The sequence below is a fragment of the Apteryx rowi genome, unplaced genomic scaffold (assembly GCF_003343035.1).
Source record: "Apteryx rowi isolate R43461 unplaced genomic scaffold, aptRow1 scaffold_16, whole genome shotgun sequence".
NCBI lineage: Eukaryota > Metazoa > Chordata > Aves > Apterygiformes > Apterygidae > Apteryx > Apteryx rowi.
In genome coordinates, this window is record NW_020447863.1 from 372,914 (window position 1) to 393,156 (window position 20,243).

Below are 20,243 nucleotides of genomic sequence, written 5' to 3' on the forward strand. Positions count from 1 at the left end.
TGCAATATTTTTGTTTTCCCTAAGAGAGTTTTAAGCTAAGCAGTTTAAGGTTACATCATAAAGTAACATTGATTATTGTAGAGCACAAAGAGAGAGAGACGCATGCAGAGCTATAGTCGGCAAACGTGAGCATGTTCTTTGCATCTTTTGGTACTAGTGTTTTGTATCAATTCACAAAAAGTGAACGTGTAAATTCTATGTAGTCGTACGAGGAAGGAAGTTCTCTGCCCTTGCCGTCCATGTAGGGCTTCATGTGAGAAATGCAGTAATCGGCTTGTTCCCTGGTCAGGTTCTGAAAGACAAAGACAGCGCTGAGGTGGAGACAGGCGCTTTGCGGCTGTAGATGGAGCATTGACAGGCAGCCCTCCTCCCATTCCTAGAGGCAAGCAGCTTGGAGCAGAAGCCACAGCACCAGAGCTACGACTGGCATGGAAATGTTCTGGCTGTTCCTGTTTACACTATTTGGTTAAAGGTTGGAAGGTCTGACCTGAGTCTTCCCACCAAAGAGAAGACAGAACAGGTAACCGATATGAGGAAGGAGAGCAACCTCTTTAATTTCTCTGCCAGCTGGTGGGATTCAGACAGGAAAAACTTGCTGCCTTGGCAGGGAAATGAGAGGGAGGAGATGTTCATACTGCCTAAGCTTAGATGCTTAAGTTCCTCCTTTGAATCACCGTCTGGAGAAACGTCTCCCTCTAGTCTCCCAAACAATTAAAGGAAAGTGTAAGTTTCCGAGGACAGGCACTGTGAATACACTCCCTTCCCAGGCCTTTGAGGAGCTTTTGTTTGTTTGTTTTAAAAACTTAACCCAAGTACTTCTCTCTCTCTCTCTCTCTCTCTCTCTCTTTTTTTTAAACTTAACCCAAGTAGTTATTCGGCAGTTAAAGCTTTTCCTCTTCCTCCATATAGCCAAGAAGGCAGCTGGGTAGGATCCCTACCATCACGTCTCCGTTTGGTGCAGAGGACACCTCTGCAGATTCAGAGCTGACTCAACCACAGTGACACGAACCTCCCAGCAATGAGCAAGTGCTGGTCTTTGTGCACAGAACGCATCCATCCGTTCCTCCCCGGTGGGCCACAATCGATACTTACCTGGTAGAGTTCCTCCTTGGTCACATAGGGCTTCCCCTCCGAGCTGAGAGCACGGAAAGCGCTCTCGATCTCCTCGCTGGATTTCACATTCTCTGTTTCCCTGCTGATCATAAACGCCATGTACTCCTGCAGCGAGACATGTCCATCCCTGCCGGTGAAACAAACAGCATGTGAACGCTGCCATCCAGTAATACTCAGAAGACACCACTTCTGGACATACCCTTTTGAGAGCAGATTTAGCTGTTCTGGGAGCAGTGAAAAGTCTAACACAGGAGATTACATCAACTCCATTTCCTAAACTAAATTTCTCTTTCACAAATGTCAGTCTTAGCTTCATGGAGACCTTTTTACATGAACCGGTATGAAAACAACCATAGCCTCTCTGTAACAAGGGGAAACCAAAGCTCTCAGCCTGTGACAGACTTTGCAGCCAAAACCACAAGTGATACTGATACAACATTTTGCAAAAGAAAAATAAAACGTCCCAATTCACATACCTGTTAGGATCTACGGTGTCAAGAATAGACTCAAACTCTGGGTCTGGCTCTCCTTCCTCAACCATAGGAAGGTCGTATCCGAGAGAGCGCAAGCAAGACTTAAACTCTTGGTGATTAAGACGGCCAGATTTATCCTTGTCAAAGTGCCTAAAAACACAAAAACAAAAACTCATGCGTTTTAAGTGTCAGTCTTTGTAGTATTTGACTGAAAGCTACACAGCAGGCTGAAAACTGGAACAGATTATAACCAGTCCACTGTTCTGGACAGATGTGTTTGAATCAATTAGCTTTTCATATCTAACATATGTAAAACATAAGCACAAGTTCTTTACATTGCTTAAAAAGCAGCAAAAAACCCCAGCTGTATCCCCCAGCTGGGATACCTTGGCATTGACGGTTCCTTCACCACTGTGCCCACAACCGAAGAGTGTGGCAGCAGAGCCCCTAGTGTGGCTGCACCAGCCAGCAGCAAGTGTAGCTGGAGGCTCTTGCCATCTGGCAGAGATCAGAGCCGCGCAGCACAAAGCTGAGCAGACAGTAAAGGAGCCGCAAACAGATCAGTCAGTTAACCCTATCTGTGAACAGGGGCCATCCGTGTGCCAGAAATATCTCACAAGCATTCCTCTGGCATGCTTTCCTTGCAACTCACTTGAACATCATGCTGAACTCCTTCAGGGCCTCCTCGGTGACTCCAGTTGTGTTTCTGAAAAAGAAGAAACAAAGCTAGTGAGCAGTTCCTAAATCACAGAACTCCGCTGGAGTTAGTCTGCCCCCAGCCAGCCATCTGCATTGGAAGGTGAGGACAAATGGTCAGACAGTACGTTACATCACCAATCATAGCTCAACAGAATCACCAGTTCTCCGAGATGTCATCATTGCTAGTTGCCAACAGGAGCTATTTCCCAAACTCCCAACCGCACCCCTCTGAGGAGGGCCAGGAGATGGTGGAGAGTCTCAGGCTCTCTACACTGCTGTGCAGATTAGTCAGAACATAGGAGAGATGCATCAGCACAGACCGTGCAGAGGTTTATTTTTAGAAAGATGGATGTGTCATCTTCTACCCCCCCTGAGTTAGACACACTTTATACTGCGCAGGGGGTAGGTAGTACCGGGCTTGTATCTGCTGTTCCAGATTGTGCTGCATTCTCATTCCCAGCTGGTCAAGCTGGTCCCACTGCTGCGCCAGCCCCACAGTGCTGTGCTCTGTGTATTTGTTGTCCAAGATAAGTGCCTCTTCCATAGCTGCTCCAAGGTCCTCGATCTTCTTCAGCTGGCTCCTCATAGCTCGAATCTCCTGGTGCTTGCGCTATTAGGAGAGCAAAGAGGAGGTTAGCAAGGAACACAAAAAAGAGCAAGTGTGTTAAAACACAGGCTCGTGTGTGCTCTGTTCTGCTATGACACTATTCTTTTTGTCTGCTGGGATTACATGTTCACACATATATACTGGGATCTGTAAAGTAGTACTCAAAATAATTTCTTCATGCATATTGTTGCTGGAAACCAACAGGGTCTGCAAACGAGTTCTTGAGACAAAAATTCTATTAGGAAAAGTTCTGAAAATACTGTATCCCGTCTGCTCTACACCACTCATTTAGAAAAGAAGAACAAAAAGAAAAACTATGTTAGAGTGCTATTTAATGGCTGGTGATATAAGTAAACATCAGATAGGTAAATAGATAATCCCAACGATCTCTTCGGTATTCAAAAACTGATAAAATCATTTAAGATTTTACCGTATAATTACACATATTTCCATTCCTGCCCTGTGGTCCCAAGTATCTCTTGGGAAAAGTGTTTAACAACAGGTGAGCACTGCTTACCTTAGTGGCTTCCAGCTGCGATTCCAGCGTTCCCGACTCCTCCACCATACAAGACCTAAACACAGAGTCGCAGTGAGAGAGAGCACTTAGCCCGTCCTAAATGGCAGGTGGGGCTTGAAATTAACAGTCCTTCTTACAGCAGTAAAATTCTTCTGTAGATGTTTTAACACTGGTTTTGTGTTTTGCTTGATTCTGACTCATCCTACATAAGGCAGACGCATGTACATCTCGTTTAGATCTCATTTCTTTATGTAGTTAATTTCTAGCCCCATTTGAAAGGCAACGTGATCAGTAGCCACACTTCATGCCAAATCCAAAGCACCCGCTGTATCGGACCCAAGGAAATTAGAAACTCGGTGCAGTCCCGCCCCACTCCACTGTGCTCGACACACACACACACGCACGAACTACAGGTGATTCACTGGAGCTGTATTTGCTGGTTAGATATGGGAGCTCTAGAAAGGAGGGGAAATATGGAAAAAGACCTCTTGAAAACTACTGGTTTGGTTTAAGTGTGATCTTAACAACGGCATGATCACTACAGAAAACTGAAGGCCTCCACGACACCGCAGTGCTGGGCGGAACGTTGCTTTTCCCCTCCCCGCCTCTCCTGTCCTGCGCCCAGAGCAGCGTATCCAGCTCGAGCTCCACACTGAGCCGCTTGGCACACAGCGGCCCCCCACACGAGCAGGTAAAGATCACTGCTTTGATGGTGGTCATGGTCTCCAAGATCCACTCCACATGGACCAGCTACAGAAAGCCTCTGGATGTTGCTTTTTTTCCCCTTTGATCCAAAGCAATGTTCAGCAGCAGTTTTTAAGAACCTCTGTCCTAACGTTCATGGCAGGAGTTCATACCAAAGGACCCGTGTACAGACAGCAAGTGTGGGTGCTGCAGAGATGGGCTGTGCTGTGCTTGTCACCCTGGGGAATTTAAGTCCCTGTCTCTAAACCCAGGTGCTCACCCCCGCCAAAACCTATCATCCTCCTAAACACTCCTGAGCTTCTTGAGAAGGGTTTCAAGTGCTGAATCACCCTGTAGCAATGAAAATGCACCAAACGTCTGGGTGTTTCTCACCGCAGGGTTAAGGCTCAGAACGCAGGTTTAAAGAGATGAAGCGCACACGCCCCCAGCCCCGAGCAGGAGGCTGGGAACCAACTGTGGAAAGGGAAAGGTCAACAGGGAAACAAACCTTCAAGCATCTCTAAGCAGTGAAAGGTTAGTTAGAAGGAGAGCGAGCCTCGGAATTAAGAGTGCATGTGAAAACCAAAGTGAGGTAAGAAAATACGAGGAAAAAACCTTCCAGATAGATCATCCCCAACTTCATACTGATAGACACGAATGACACGACGATACGCTATGCTAGTCAAAGAAAAGAAACCAGGTAAATTCCAGAAAGGAAGAAGAACGAACAGAGGAAAGAACATGCCCAAACATGGCCACTGCAACGGAGCCACACTCCAAGCTAGCACCACCTTGCAGCAAACAAGCAATTACTTAATGAAGGAGAAATACTCAAATACTGGTTGCACACGCACACACAAATAACTATTTTCACGTAAGTTACGGAAAAGGGAGAGTTGCTAAGAAAAGAATCAAAGCCTTGCAGTTAACTCATTTCCAATTCGTTAAAGGCAACTCTCTCCTCTCCCCCAAGAAAACTTCCCGCAGGCAACGCCGGGCAGCATGCACACCGCTGCGGCACGCCGAGACGCGAGGTCTACGTGGGACAACTCTGCTAATCTCGAAGCTTCTCTGAAGCGCTGCCTTCCCTCTAGCCAAAGGCGGCTAAGCCCAGCCAACGCCTCTTAGAGCTAAGCCTGCATTTTTAATCTATTCACGCAGAATTAAGGACAAACCCTGCCTTGCATATCAGTAGCCTGCTGGTAATTTGTTCAACAAAAGCGCTTGGCATACTGATCCTGAACTCTGACCCCGCAGCTTTTAGTGAAGGGCTCCTTTCTATTAGCTCGTTCTTGGATACCAGAACTAATCTACAACATTACTCTACAAAAGAGCAGAGAATTCAGCACCCGTTCCAGGAAAATCTGCTCGGTTCCATTAAACCGTACAACAAAAAAATGGGGCAAATTATTTTTATCTGGCAGAAACAGCAGGACACAAGACACTGCGATTATTCCAGAGCACATAAGCAGCACAGTTATCTGCAAAGAATCCCAGCCTTTTATTACGAAAAGCCTCTCTCCAAGAAAGGCCCCTGCTTCCTCTCCAGCATTATACACAGGGCCAGCACAAGCCTCGGCACCAGGCTCGCAGAGCATTTGTTAACGTTTTACATTATAGCTCGTTACAAAGCTTACACTGTGCGGCTGATTTTTAGTACCGAACAAATTTAACTGGAGAGACACCCTTCTCGGAGGGTTTGGCAGTCAGAAGACGTTTCAGATTTTATTCTTTCCACTTTTTGGCAAATAACCAACTCGCATCCTCATCAGGAACTATTCCTGCGGACACAAACGGGCCATTTCATATTTCTTAGAAGTGCATGCGTCAGACTGCCGGCCAACCCAGGCAAGTCGGGGGGGTTCACGTTGAAAGGTTTTGTCTGCTGCTATCAAGCTGCCATTTCTTTCTGTGAAGTGAACACCTATTCCGGAGCACAGTTATGCAGCAAGTTAAAAAAGGGACAGTTAATATTTGTATTCTACAAAGTTTTAAGATATGTAATTTCAGTAAAATTCTTCAGAGGATTCTTCCCTCCCCCTCGCAAAAGCCACTCAATAACTTTGGAGCTTGAAATGTTCTGAGCACAGTTAAAACGGATAGGTTTGTTTCACTAAGCAGATCTATGAATGCTGGAAAATTAGGAGTGTCAGCTGTTTCCCAAAGACAAGTGAGTGCAAATTATATTATGTTCTTCCTTATCTCATCAGATTAAGAGCATTTTCTTGTGCAAGCCCCCAGGGAAAGGAAGAACAAAAGTAAGGACTTCCATGAGTGTGCCAGTGGGAACCCATTAATATTATTTCCCAGTCAGAAGTAGAAAAAAGTAATGTCCCTATAGGTTTGTATTCATTTAATCTACTCCAAAATCTTGTTTCATATGTCTATGCACCTCAGCTATGGATTGCTCTTTTCAAATAAAAGGCGGTTCAGTGCAGCTTTCACAAGCAATGCAATGACAGAAGAAAACAGACAGAGCAGAACACATCACCAAATTTTTAAAGATATAAAATTCAATACTAACCCATCTAGCAGGTAAGTCCTGTAGAATGTGAAGATCCAAACATCAGGCAGCAGGACAGAGACAAGACAGTGAGAGAGGGACAGAGATTTGGGTGGGAAGCAAACATCAAAAGTTAAAAATCATATTTATATCTCAGCATTTCATGAAGCCACATACAGAACTATTTGTGAACACAGAGACAGAGAATCACAGGATTACATGGAAACTGAACTCACCTCCTCGTAATCACAACAAATGCATGTCAGCATTGGCTAACAGTAGTGTTTGAGCACGGCTACCTCTGTTTTCTACAAACATGCTTCTCAGTTCACTGCAGTTCTTAGTCTTGAGATATTTTATTTCCAAAGCAGTTGTTAAATCTTTACTGCTTCTCCCCAGGCACGGATATTATTAGACAGTACCCTGGATAGGCATTTATAATGTAGTCTTAAGCTTTTTTCATAGTCTTTCTCTATTGAAGCTCTAGGGAGATTTCTATTGTAATAATCAATACAGGGGGAACGTTAACAGAAGTACCACTGGCACTTTACACAGTCTGCTTCTAGCTATTTGTTTTTTCCCCTGATTGTACTGCAGACTAGTTCAGGAATAACTGGAGAAGAGCCAAGTCCTGGATAACTGGAATCACTGCAGGAAAACGAATTCAGAAGCAAAAACATGTTTATAGCCTTGTGTTTCAGGGGTTTCCTCTAACTGCTCCTCCTGCAAATCCTAGCTGCAGGAAATGAACAAGTGCTCAAGAGCTCTGTTTTCAGCAGGAGACACTTACAACTTTGATTGACCTTAGATGTAAGATAGATATGTATGGAAGATGGATACAAATATTATCCGAGGAATTCTCAAAGGGCAGCTCCTCACGAGACAAACTATACCTCGTCTCCTGAATCCACTGATGGAAAGCATTAGCATGCTGAGCAAACTCCTGGCGCAATTTGTCATTTTCTTCCTGCCTTCGCTGTTCCTTCTGCAGCTCCAGTTCACGTTCCTGAGAAACAAACAATAATAATTTCAAATGGGGAATTAATGTGATTATCTTCACCCTGTAACAAAAAGCAGAACTAAGAGCTGCATGCGAGTGCAATTCTGAAGCTCAAAGCAAGGCTGAGGACTCAGAGATTGTCTTGGATAGCTAGACAAAAATCTAAAACTACAACACAGAACATTCCTACTGAAGTCTCGAGAATTGGAACTCACGTAGCAGTTACATTACTGAATAGTAAGGATGTTAGATTTATCTTACAATTAGGAAGTGAGGGACGTGTTTTGTTTCCTTTTAAAAGGATACAAATGGAAGACTGAAAACGACTGAACAGCAGCACAAGTATACAGGTAATGGAAATTCTTCTTTGCTCCCAAATTTAGAGATATTTCCATTTGTAGGGTTTTGGGTTTTTTTTGATTGTTTTCTCTCCTCTGAGTGCTGAGCTCTTCTACTGACTGTCTTGGAAGGACAACTTCCAGGGAAGACTTGAAAGGTCATAAGCTATGAAAATTCTCTTTGACTTGCCTTGATGATTTTCTGCAGATTCCGCCAGGTTTCTTCAAGAGCCTCCATAGTAAACCAAGTATATGGGTTGGAGGCTACACGGAAGCTCTTGATCTGGCGATCAAGCTCAGCCAGCTGGTTGAAGTCAGCTTGGGCAGAACTGAGCGAAGAACGGAAAGCATCATGAGCTTCTCGCAGTGCTTTGATTTCTTCTAGAGAGTTACAGCGCACAGGATCTGTCAGGTCCTCTTCAGCATTCTCAAACCAGCTGTTGAAGGCAGATGCCTTCTTTGCAAAAGTCAAGAACAGATCCTCAACCTTGAAAAGAGAAAACAATCCAGTTATTCAGTTATGCAGTAATGCACTATATGAGATGATCTGCAGTTAACAAGCATAAATGATCATTTGCCTTTATTACTCATTTCTTGCGAGTATCTCAAAACTTATGAATAATTCCTGTCTCCACAGTCACTAGCTGTAAATGAAAAAGCTGTATAAGTTGACAGCGTTGTAAGTTTTTTTTTCAAAGATGACAATTAGATTTTTGTAGCCACGAGGTCTGGGCGCTGCTCACCTTTCTGAAATGCTCCTGAGCCTCCAAGAGTTTCTTTTTCCTAGCAGCAGAATTAGCAAGCAGCTGATTCCAGCGTTTCATCAAAGAAGCATGCCGAGCCTCAATGGCCTTTGACTGGATATGTTTGGCAGCTAGTAGCTGGTCTTTCAGTGCAGTGATGTTTGCAATTCCCTCCTGCTGGAAAGCCTGAAGTCCAGCATCAAAAGTTTCCTGTAATATTAAAAAAGAATGAACTATTTTAGATTGAAATATATACAAGATATAGGAATGGTTAAACAAAAATGCAAATATAAATGCCAAATTTTTGTATATTCCAGAAGCATTCACATGTTCTTTCCATCACTTACAAGGCTGGAAGCAGCATTTGCACTAACCTGTTTGGTGAGTAGTGTCTGTACAGAGGAGAGGTCACGTCCATAATCATCTGTCTTCAGACTGTTCTCCTTCTCACCTGGGAAATGAAACAAATTAAATAAAAACATCAGCATCTCTTCTTTCCAAATGTTCCCTCTATTCCTAATCGGGGAAAGCCTCATGGTCTAATGACATAATTACCCCCAACAACATAAAACAAAGCATCAGGTATAGCACTGCTGAATACTTTGGGTTTATGTCTCCTCATTACAACAGCAAGCGAGAAGCTATCTGAGATCTTTTGGAATGAAGGAACATCTCAGTTCCTTTGTGACAATGCCCTGTGTCTCAATAGAGGACATACCTATCCATGACTCTACTACATCTGCTTTCCAGTTGAACTGGAGGAAGGCAGAGTTCTCATCCAACTTGGCCTTCCTCTGAGCTGCTGCCTTCTCCAGATCTGACACCTTGCCTCTGAGGCCCTTCATCTTGGCGGTAATGTTCTCCTCGTGGTGATTGTTCTACACGACAGGAGGGGAAAAAAAAATTACTATGTGATCTTAGGTCCTCCAAGGCATGTCAGTGACAGAGCAAGCAATTCAACTGAAAGATTTTCTGTTCTCAATCTACAATGCTGTCCAAGAAACAGCTTTAAAAGCAGTTAAGACCAACGGCTTAATGCAAAAACTGAGTAAGAATTCTTTTCAGACTGCATCTTATTCAGACTGCAAAACCAAGAAATAAAATAGATGAGAAATCAGTCCTGGGAGAAAAGTAAGTCTACTTGGACATGAAAATATCCTGGGTAGCGCCTTGGAGGGTTTTTCTTTATCAGTTTATATTCACCTTTTTAATGAGATCCTCTCCGTTAGCACAAACATCGTTCACTCTGTCTTTGTGGACAGTGAAATCAGTCTCAAACGCTTCATGCTTTTTCAGCAAGCCCTGCAAATACAATATGTAGTCACTTTTAAAAATACTTTCTTACTACTTATTAAAAACAAAAAGAAAAATAGAATTTATTGTTTTAAGTCACCTAGCATAAACTTTTCTATCCAAAACTATTAATCTTATCTTGTTAACACAACTTCTTGGGTTTTTTTTGTGGACAAAAGGAGTCTAGATATAACTTCTAACACCACTTTAAGCTAATTTTCTTTTATCTTTGCTGGATTTCTTGGAAAACTTGATTCTCGTCAGGAAAAGAGCTATTCACACAGAAATAATTTACTTCAGACCAGTGTCAAATCTTTTCCTACACACTATTTACAAAGCTTAATAAAGCACGTGGCAGACAAATCCAGATAAAGAAAGCTCTTTGAAGTGCTTGAATACAATTAAATGTGTGAAGTCCAGGGCTATAAAACAGTAAGGTACACTATATAGTTAAAACATACTAAAAACCTCTCCAGAGGATGTCTTAAGCCTCTGGTTACAGTCCTGCTTCACTTCTGAGTTTCTTATTGGTACTTTGAAGGAGAAGGCAAAACATTTAGCCATCCTCACATACCTATAATTTTGGAGTTAGTCTGATTCAGCCAGTTGCCCAGCACAAATAAAAGCCATTTGATTTAACCAGAACTGCCCATCGCAAATCCAGAGATGCACAACTATGCCAAATTTGCAAGCCATTTCTACAGAAAATGAGTGTTTGGGATGTTTTTGTATAATGAATTAATGTTTTACGATACATGCTTTCAAAATGAACAAACAATAATCTCCAAATTGGAAAAAACAATTAAAAGGAAGGATCCATTAAGGTCTAGCCAACAACAGTGTGATAAAAACAGAGATGACAACTTTCTCCATACCTGGATAGCAGCAAGTGTGTCCCCATAATCCTCACTAGCTACCAATGTCATTTTCTCATTAATCCAGGCTTCTTCTTCCTCAACGTTTGCTACAAACTGTTGGTACTCCAGAGACTCCTCTAGGCGCTGACCTCTGTATGGGAAAGGAAAGGCAAAATTAGCTAAAGTGCTGCTTTACTGCTGCTCCACCACTTTTAGACATAAGGTGTAAAAGCAAATTACAATGGCAGAGAACCTGAGAACAAACAAAGGTTGAACCCTAACGTACAATCGTTCACACGTCTCTCCTCCTCCAGCAGCGGACTGCGATATCACCAGCTCTAGAAATTCACTAGGCCACAAAGCCTGCAGCTATCCAAAACTGTAATAAATCATTTTCTGCCAAGAGTTTCTTTCAGAAAAACATCCCCACCAGGATGGTGCTACTACATGATATTACTGACTAATGACCTATACTGAATTTCAGGTTTTTAGATAAATTTGGTTACTACAAGTCGATGTAACTGTTTTATTTATATTGCATTTTACACAAAGCTGAGTCTCACACACCGAGCAGTTGCCAACTGTTTTAACTCTTTCCAGTGATCCACAAACTGAGCCAGTCTCTGCTGTATCTCCTCCTTTCCAATTGTGTTATCATCTGAAAGCTTCTTCCCAGTGTCTAGGACACCCTGCAGACCACACAAACACACAGTTATTAGAACATGACTTGCTCTCTTCTTGTGCACTTTAACTGGATTCCTACAAATCTATTATGGGTTTTCTTGTATCGGGTCATTCTTACATAACAAGTGAATTTTTAACTTCTCTAGTTCAGATATTTGTGTGGATTTAGCATAGAGGTAGCAAGTTTATACAAGGAGTAACTTCCTGTCACTTCTTTAAAAATGACTTCTTGCAGTAGCCTAAAGCCTTTTCTTTATCTCGTATTCTTTGGCCAGAAACAGCTACAAGGGCACCAGAACGATGCCTGTTGTCTGATACATAATCTCAATCGTCTAGTACTTGAATTCTGAAATATGACTCTAAGCATATACTGACTTTTATGATAAAAGGTATTTTTTCACTTGAAAATTTATATTTGAATCATTTATCACAAACATGCAACAACACATTTCTTATAGGGCCTCTCTCCTTGACACATTTGCTTTACCTGTATAGCAGGCTCATGGGCAGCTAATTCTGCTTCTAAGCGCTTGTGTTTTTTCCTAAGGTTCTGCACACCAGTTAGGTCTCTCCCGTAGTCCTCTGAGCTAACCAGCAGTTTCTTCTCTCTAAATTCAAAAGAGAGAGAGATGAAATTTGAAACGTTCTTACACAGGTCAAACCTCACAACTAGAGCAAACATCTTCATATTTATCGTGTTATAGGATGTTCCTCGTTCTAATTGAGTTTATAGGGCGTTATATATTTTACAGGAAAGCAGCAGTATAAAGTGTCTAATAAAGTTCCTTGTATTTAGAAGTTAATAAATTTTCAAGTAACTTATCATACAGAGGACATAGGGTAGAAAAAAAAAAAATCACTGCAGATGAGATATTTTTCACAGCACAAAAATCTTGGATGTAAAAAATTATACACATGAATTATCGGCCAACAGCAGCTGACGCTTGGCAGCACATTCAGAATAGTTTGGGGGAAAGAAAGAAGAGAAGGCAGAAGGCCTGTTACCTTTATGTTTGTGTACAAAGGATAGGGTTTCTCTGTATTATCTGCTTCCTTTCTAAGAAAATAGCTACCTTTTGTAAAGTTTACTTGCTGTTCTTTTTTTTTTAGAAGCATGACAAAAAAGTGCTCCAATCTGAATGATTTCTACCAGGCTCATGTCTTTTTCTCCACCCCCAAGATATTAACACCAATATGTGTTTGATCAATTATTACATCAGGCTAAAACAACAACAAAAAAACCTTCTAAGTATTTGAAATTAAAAAAGTAAGGTTTGAATTTTTGTTAGGCGTTTTCTCAAAAAGACTAGAGTCAAATTTCAGTTATCTGGTCCAGTGTTAAAAAGCATTAGTTGTTTCAGCAAAGAGCTTTTCTTATTGGGGTCTGGCCAAAGAAAACTGTAGATAAAAGGTCCACACCCAGACTAGTGCTGAAGCCATTTTGAACATAGTTTTCCCTGACTGGGAGGCAAAGGTGATTTCTTGTGCAGGCACATACCTGTGGAAAAGCAAGTTATAAAACCATACTACAGACTATGAGTGTTGTTAGCAAGTTGGCAATAAGCACATGCCCTCACGCCAACACCCAGAACTTCCAAAATACACACTTGATCCAGGACTCCTCGTCATCCATATCACGGAAAAATTGATGCAAACGGTGGGACTCATTCAGCTTTGCACGGCGGGCAGCTGCCATGCTCTTGATCCTCTGAAAGCGTCCGTTAATGGTGTCACGTTTATCCTTTACTTGGGAAGTATCGAAAGCACTGCTTGTCATCAAGCTGTCAGCTTGACTATTCAGGTCTTTGAGACGATCCTAGAAACACGGGTGAAGAGGTGTGTGAACAACATGGATCTCATTTCTGTGTTCGTTATCTCAGTATAGAAATAAAGAGCTGGCTGCTGAGCCGAGTCACAGTTTGTGTTAGGAAAACATGTTTCAACAGGTTTATGACTGCAACACAGATTAAAGTGCTATCTGTAGAATTTGCTGATTACTATGATTTATCTTTCAAAATTAAAAGAGAATGCAATACCTCATGAGCAGATATATCAGCTTCCAGTAACTGGTGCTTCTTCAGAAGGTTGTTAACAGATGCCAAGTCCTTCCCATAGTCTTCAGACGCCAACAGAGCCTCCACCTGTGGGGGTAGGCAAATAAAAAGGGAAGGGAGGGTGAGTCGTGTGCTGCATCTTCACCAAAACTTCAGATATAAGGCCTTTAAAATTATGCAAATTAATTCTCTCCTCAATTTTCAACAACATGGACAAACCTTTGCTGCATCACCCGTTTCATTCGTAAGATATTTTATTACATAAACAATAAAAACATCCACAAGATTTTTAGGCTTTTCAGAATTTCATAAAAAATATATTTTTCCAAAAAAATCTAGACTTGCTTAAAGATGTATTCCAGAAAATCTAGAGATAAGCAAAGGGAATCTAAAATTGGAAAAAACAAGTCTCACAAATGAATAATCACAATATCAGGCAGTTTACCTCTGAAAGCCAGAAATCAAAATCCTTGATTCCAGTATTGAAATTCTGTTGTTTGTTAGCTTCTTTGAGCTTCTGACTCTTCTCTGCTGATTTCTGCACCAGGAATTGCCACTGGTCAGCCAGGGCAGCTAGGCGTGCCTGTTACAAAATGGAAAAGAAAAATGCTATAAAAACAAAATAAAACAAAAGTTCTAATAAATGCAACATCAGCATAAGGTAAAAATTTGGCTGCTGTTTCCAGGTATGCAAATTATACAGTCACTATTTCATGCTGCCTCGCTATAGCTCAGTTTGACTTTTACATCCTGATTGTAGGATCAGGAAACTTCTCTCGCTCTTAAGAATGAAGCAAAATAATTATCCTGATTTTTACTGTACAGTCTTTTTTCATGGAAAAAAGCTCACAACTATCCAAACAGTTAAATCAAAATTTAAACTTAGTAAATCTTCTAAGACTTGTTATATCTACCTTCACAGCATCCTCACTGCCAGCACACGCTCCTCTTTCAATCAGCGAGTTCCCCATATCAATGACTCCACGGATCCGATCCGCATTGGCATGGAGTTCGGCTTCAAAGGCTTGATGTTTCTGATGTTTGCTCTGAATATGACAAAACAAAACTCTTGAGACACTGAACAAAGGGCTCCCAAGTTGTTCTCATAGGCTGACAAGAGAGTGCAACAACTGTCTATGGACAGAAGTCTGCGTATAGCCTGAGCTAAAGAAGTTCTCTCTCTCTCAGTAAGAATACTTATTTGCTCACTCAAATTTGCTCAAAACTCTTCCATTAATCTGCATAACCATCAGGCTTTGGCCCAACAAAATTGACAGTGAGCTGATATTTGTAACTCAGACAAGGTCTCCTGCATTTTACACATGCCCATAAAACATTCCTAGTATTAAGTTTAGGTATTATTCAAGTAAAGGTTTCTCATTTACATCGCCATCACCTCTGGAAAGCAGCAATTATCCATACCTAAGCAGAAGCACAGCAGATCATGCTTTCTACTCCTATTAGTTTTACAAGTTTCTACTTCCCTTCCTAATCAATAGGTAGGGAAGAGAAAACACTGCTCCAGTCTACTTCCTTTCTGCACAGTTTGGTATTAGTCAAAATCATGTGTGACCACGTATTTTGAAATCCTGAATTAACTGTCAAAAACCACTACAAAAATAACTTTCAATTATTTGCTGAAAACTTTTCTCTGCTGAGCTGGGAGCACCATGAGAACAACAGGAGCCTTGGTACAGGAGGAAGTATACAATTCTCTCTCACATATACACGCATCCATCCATCTACCCACCAGGAAGATAACAATAGCACATAAATGACAAGACAGAATTTACACGTATTAACTGGAAATGCTAGTAACGCTGGACATGGGTATACAATGCCCTGAGAGAATGGAATGAAAGGAAACATTAAGTTAAAAATAAAAGATGGAAAATACTATAGCACTGGCATGAGCAATTCTGCATGAACTGCTTTATCTCGGAAACTGCTAATCCCGAATGCTGAGATCATGAAAACATATCCTCCAAAGCTAAATTTACCAACATGCAAAATTCAATCAAAAAGTAACACAAAGCTGCCAATTGCATATCTCCATATAATTACTATTGCAACAAACCTAACAAGACTTTTCTTTTTTAGAAAAATTTGAATGATTTATATTTAAAAGAAAAAAAATCTGATGTACCACAGCCTAGAGTAAACACAGTGCCTCTCCCCTTCCCTTCTCAAGGTTGCTTCCTCCCCTCTTTCCTTTGTTCCATCTTCTCCTTCCACATATCCTCACTTTACTCCACTAGGTCTATCACCTTTATCGAAGCCTCCACCTTCAGCAATTTTAATTTTACAAACACAAGCTGACAAAGTTGACATCACATGTCATGAGTTATCACAACTCCTCCAAAAGGGAGGATGACAGACCCAATTGTCAAACTTCTGAAAAAGGAGGATAGCAACCAATTTTTCTATGGACTAACTGCTAAATAAAATCCCCAATCACTACTAATCAGCTAACGCACCACAAATTAAACAGATCATGCAGAACACACCTGCAAAACAAATACGTAAATAAACGATGCTGAGGAGGCACTAACAAAAAAAGCCACATCCATAACATGAAGATCAATAGCTGTACCTGGATGAACGTCAATAACTATTAGCAAACAAAGAGATTGGATGAACTGATGGATGGAGCAACAGATTGCAACCAGACCTTGTGCTCACATATAAGCTATACAAAAAAAAAAAAACAAGTTCACATACCAGGGCTAGTCCAAACTACAAAACTTACCAGCAGTTTGGAAAGCTATAAAACAGATCGAGAAAAGAAGTAGTTCAGTGCATTCATACTACTTCATTAGCCAGTATTAAAACATACGAGGTAACTTAAATAATTATTCCTTAATACTGAAAAATGAATGAGACTTCACACTTTAGAACATAAGACAGAGATGAGACCCGGGAACTCAATTTCCTTATTTTATTAACTAGATGCTAGGAAAAAGACAATACCTCCTCAGAGGTTTCTTCAGGAAGCTTGCTGCTGTGGCTACTACATATCTTATTAACTGTATACATTAATTATCAACTAGTGAGTTCTATTTCGGGCCTTCTTTCATGCATAATGCAACTTCCATTTTCTCCTTGTAAAAGGGAGACTGTGCCCAACATGATGCATTATTCTCTTATCATAGAACAAGGATTCCTCTATTCTTTCAAAATAAGGTATGCTTTGTAGAGTTACAGTTTTCATTCCGATTTTTGAGCTGAAAAACACATTCACCTGGATATTTGTGGGATCCTTATATGACTCATCACTTGCAGTCTGGAGCTTTTCACTGATCCAAGCTTCTATTTCATCCACATCACGACTGAACTGTTGGAGAGTCTGAGATTCTCCCAGCTTAGATCTCTTTTCAATCATTTGAGCTTTCAGATGAAGCCACCTGTACACAATTAAATACACACATAACATGAAAAACTAAGATTGCACATGGCATCGTGTTCAACAGCTACAAACTGACACCAAAGAATGTTCTTTTTCAGTCAGTATCTGCATCCCATCTAACAGGGTGATCAGCGTACTGACCTGTCCAGAACCTCTTTGCGTCTCTTAGCAATGACTCCTTTCGCATAATGATCAGCAGTAATCAGCTGGTCAGCAAAAGACTGCAAGACAGCAATTTTCTCTTCCTATTCAAAACAGAAGCCATTAATTAGGACTATGTTACCTTAAACAAAGCCAAGTGATAATGAGCGACAGGAATGGAACAAGACTTTTTTTTTTTTTTTAATGAATATACATTATCGTAAATGTATGGGAGTCTCTAAAGGAAGACCACCTTCTGCAGGACTGCAGTATTCAACTTAGAAACCTCTTGCATCTGTAGCAGTTAGGAGAAAAGTATCTTTTGGACTTCAAGCTAAAGCACTATGATCTCTCAAAAAAAGCAGGCAGTTTTCTTTTAGGAGAAACTGAAAATATACTTACCTTTTCTGTTGTTAAAAAAAAAAAAAATCCACTTCAAGTCAGTAAGTGATTTACACAAACACTTGCCATTATTTCTACACCATAGCTGTGTAATGGTGAAATACATCGATACATCCCTATCTGCATTAGCCACTTGCAAACTGCTGTAAATCCCAAACGACTAAGCATTTAGAACCATGAAGCTGTACATGGTGAGCAAACGCTTCTTTTGTTAATAACCTGCATGAGAAAACCTGAACTATTTTCCCCTCACTTTATCTATACTCCTCACCTGGACATTGATTGCTTTATCAAAATCTTCATGTTTCTTGATGAGTGCCTCCACACTGTCTAAGGAGTCTCCTTTATCTTCCGTATTTAGGAAAGCCTCTCGGGCAGCCATCCAGTTTTCAGCCTGTTCACAGTCCCGATGAAACAGCTAAGGAGAAAAAAAACTCCAAAGTGTGAGACAGACAGACCATGAGCACTAGTCATCACTACAAAACAGTAAACTTCCTTACGGAAGGAGGAATTTTTTCTTTTTTTAAATGCAGCAGAGTACCTGTAATTCTAGACATTGGTCTAGCATCATTCTGCGCTGCACCCAGGCCTTCTCTAGGTCTGTCCGTTCTTGATCTAGAATATCCAGTTTCTCCTTGATCTCTGGGCTAGCATAGTGTCCATGAGCCAGAAGCTGTTGTCCAAACTGTTCAAATGCTTGGAAAGTACCAGCCCTGGCATCTATTTCAGTGCGGTGTTCCTGCAAGAGACAGAATTGATCTATTTTTGGAACTGTAAATGCAAAGTCTCAGGAAAAGAAACATCTGTTGATGTTTTTATGGATGTTTATATACACTTATAATCTTTCACACACCTGGTGCCTTTCCAGTAAAGCCTCAGCTCCAGTCACATCCTTCGCAAGTTCATCTGAGGACACCAGGCCCCGGATTCCATTGATCCAAGACATAAGGTCCCTGTAAACACGCATTAATAGAGGTTTTTTCCTTCCCTCCACTGAAGTAAGCCAGAATAGGAAAAGCAGTTCCTTTTCCAACCCTCCCCAGAAATATTCCTGTGGAACAATGAACCATACACACTTCACTAGTAATATACATGAAAGATGGATTTTGGGGGGGCGGGGGATGGTCTTTACCTGAAATCACTGAGGAAACGCTGCAGGTCATGAGAATCTCCAAGCTTCTCTTTGCGCTGGTCAGCACGTTTTCCCAGACTGTTCCAAGCCTGGTTCAACTCAGTACATTTTTCTTGGAGATCTTCAGCAGATTCTGGATGTGACTGGATCAGACGTTGGGCAGTTTCACCAAGAGAATTCACCTAGAAATAGAGAAAGGAGAATAAACACAATGAAGACCAAAAAGGTCTTTTCTATAGTTTGATCATTTCTGCTGGATAAGAGAAGAAGCTCTTGGTTTCGTCTCCCCTCTTGATCTCACCTTATCTCCAAGAGCTGCCAAGTCTCTCTCAAAGCCTTCATGTTTGCGCTGCAGAGCCTGCACACTGGCCAAGTCATGTCCATAATTGTCTGTATTTAATGCTTGATTTTTCTCCTCTATCCATTCTTTTGTTTCATCAGCATCTCTGATTTGAGTGAAGGGAGGGTAAAAAGAATTAAAATGAAGGCCATCCTAGGATCTGTTATCTACCAAGTTGCCTATTTCCAGAAAAGCTCAAGTATCTGACAGCTCCATTAAACTGATTTTCTAAGATGATACAGACAAACTTTGGCAAAATAGGACAGTAGCCCAGATCTATCAACCCCTTAGCACTTCCATGCATTCGTGTTAACTAGCTTTCCTTTTTTTAGTAAGCACGTAAAGAATTCTTGTTGCACCACTGGCTGGTCCAACTTCCACTGAAAAAGCCCGGAGTTGGAATATGAGTTGATTGGAATAGGTCCCAGTATGTTTTTGAAATCTTATAATCTATTTTATTGAATTGAGACCAAATACAATATAAACACCCCACCTGTGGAATCTCTGGACTTCATGAGCACTGCCCAGCAGCTGACTTCGTTCCTCCGCCAGCTGCTGCAGAGATCTCCAGCGCTCATTCAATTCCTGCACAAAAAGAACCACTGATATTGCAGAGTACAGTTTCTAGCATTTTTGTTTCAACAAGAAACTCCTGTATTGGGTTCACTGAAGCTTTATGATGCCAAACAGAAAAATTTACTGTCCAACAACATTTTGTTCACTATGCCTTTACAACAACCTTTCTCTGAAGGTACAAAAATGTTTCAGCTTCTTCTTCAAAGGATCCTGTAAACCTGTATTTCAGCTGACCTAAAAATAGATAGTTGAAACAATGATCCCCAGCCTTTTTCATTCTGCTGACTTCTGCAAACAACCCCTTCTTCATCCCTGTCTTTACAGGCTTTATTTCAGGGGTCTGCTAAGATTACAAAATAGCAATGCTGGAATATTTCCTAAAATAGCTGCACCTCAGGGTTTTAGCGTATGTAAACAAATTTCATCAAGCAGTCAATAAAATAAAGGAAAGGTCAAGACTGGCTTTTCACTACAGGTGAAGATCTAGATACAGAATTTCTGTGCATGCAGTTACTGTATTCTGCTTAACTCCACAAGAACGCACAAATTCAAGTAACCTAGCAAAATAAAAGCATTGTAAGGGTTTCTCCTGGGAGGAAAAAACAAATTATTAACATCCTGATATAGCCTGAAAGGCAAATGCTGTATTTCAATATTTCTTCCTACAAGTTCATCCAGAAG

General features: G+C 41.1%; 1 protein-coding gene across 13 annotated transcripts in view; it reads right to left on the minus strand.

Annotated features, from left to right (window-relative positions):
• Positions 1 to 111: 111 nt before the first annotated feature.
• The window catches only part of SPTAN1 (spectrin alpha, non-erythrocytic 1), a 53,171-nt gene continuing 33,039 nt past the window's right edge, over positions 112 to 20,243 (minus strand). For 4 of the 13 annotated variants that reach the window (XM_026059603.1, XM_026059608.1, XM_026059606.1 and 1 more), the window contains 30 exons: positions 19,480 to 19,571; positions 18,948 to 19,092; positions 18,647 to 18,828; positions 18,368 to 18,467; positions 18,056 to 18,253; positions 17,786 to 17,932; positions 17,113 to 17,216; positions 16,807 to 16,969; positions 16,315 to 16,329; positions 14,480 to 14,611; positions 14,011 to 14,148; positions 13,548 to 13,652; positions 13,119 to 13,327; positions 11,999 to 12,119; positions 11,395 to 11,516; positions 10,846 to 10,978; positions 9,881 to 9,979; positions 9,396 to 9,555; positions 9,052 to 9,128; positions 8,678 to 8,887; positions 8,125 to 8,421; positions 7,490 to 7,602; positions 6,618 to 6,635; positions 4,709 to 4,771; positions 3,410 to 3,464; positions 2,699 to 2,895; positions 2,239 to 2,292; positions 1,590 to 1,736; positions 1,093 to 1,240; positions 112 to 292 (listed from right to left, as the gene is read on the minus strand). In XM_026059603.1, the coding sequence (XP_025915388.1) occupies positions 167 to 292; positions 1,093 to 1,240; positions 1,590 to 1,736; positions 2,239 to 2,292; positions 2,699 to 2,895; positions 3,410 to 3,464; positions 4,709 to 4,771; positions 6,618 to 6,635; positions 7,490 to 7,602; positions 8,125 to 8,421; positions 8,678 to 8,887; positions 9,052 to 9,128; positions 9,396 to 9,555; positions 9,881 to 9,979; positions 10,846 to 10,978; positions 11,395 to 11,516; positions 11,999 to 12,119; positions 13,119 to 13,327; positions 13,548 to 13,652; positions 14,011 to 14,148; positions 14,480 to 14,611; positions 16,315 to 16,329; positions 16,807 to 16,969; positions 17,113 to 17,216; positions 17,786 to 17,932; positions 18,056 to 18,253; positions 18,368 to 18,467; positions 18,647 to 18,828; positions 18,948 to 19,092; positions 19,480 to 19,571 (3,870 nt within the window). In that variant the 3' untranslated portion in view covers positions 112 to 166. The other 9 variants (XM_026059611.1, XM_026059609.1, XM_026059605.1 and 6 more) reach the window with 6 other exon arrangements.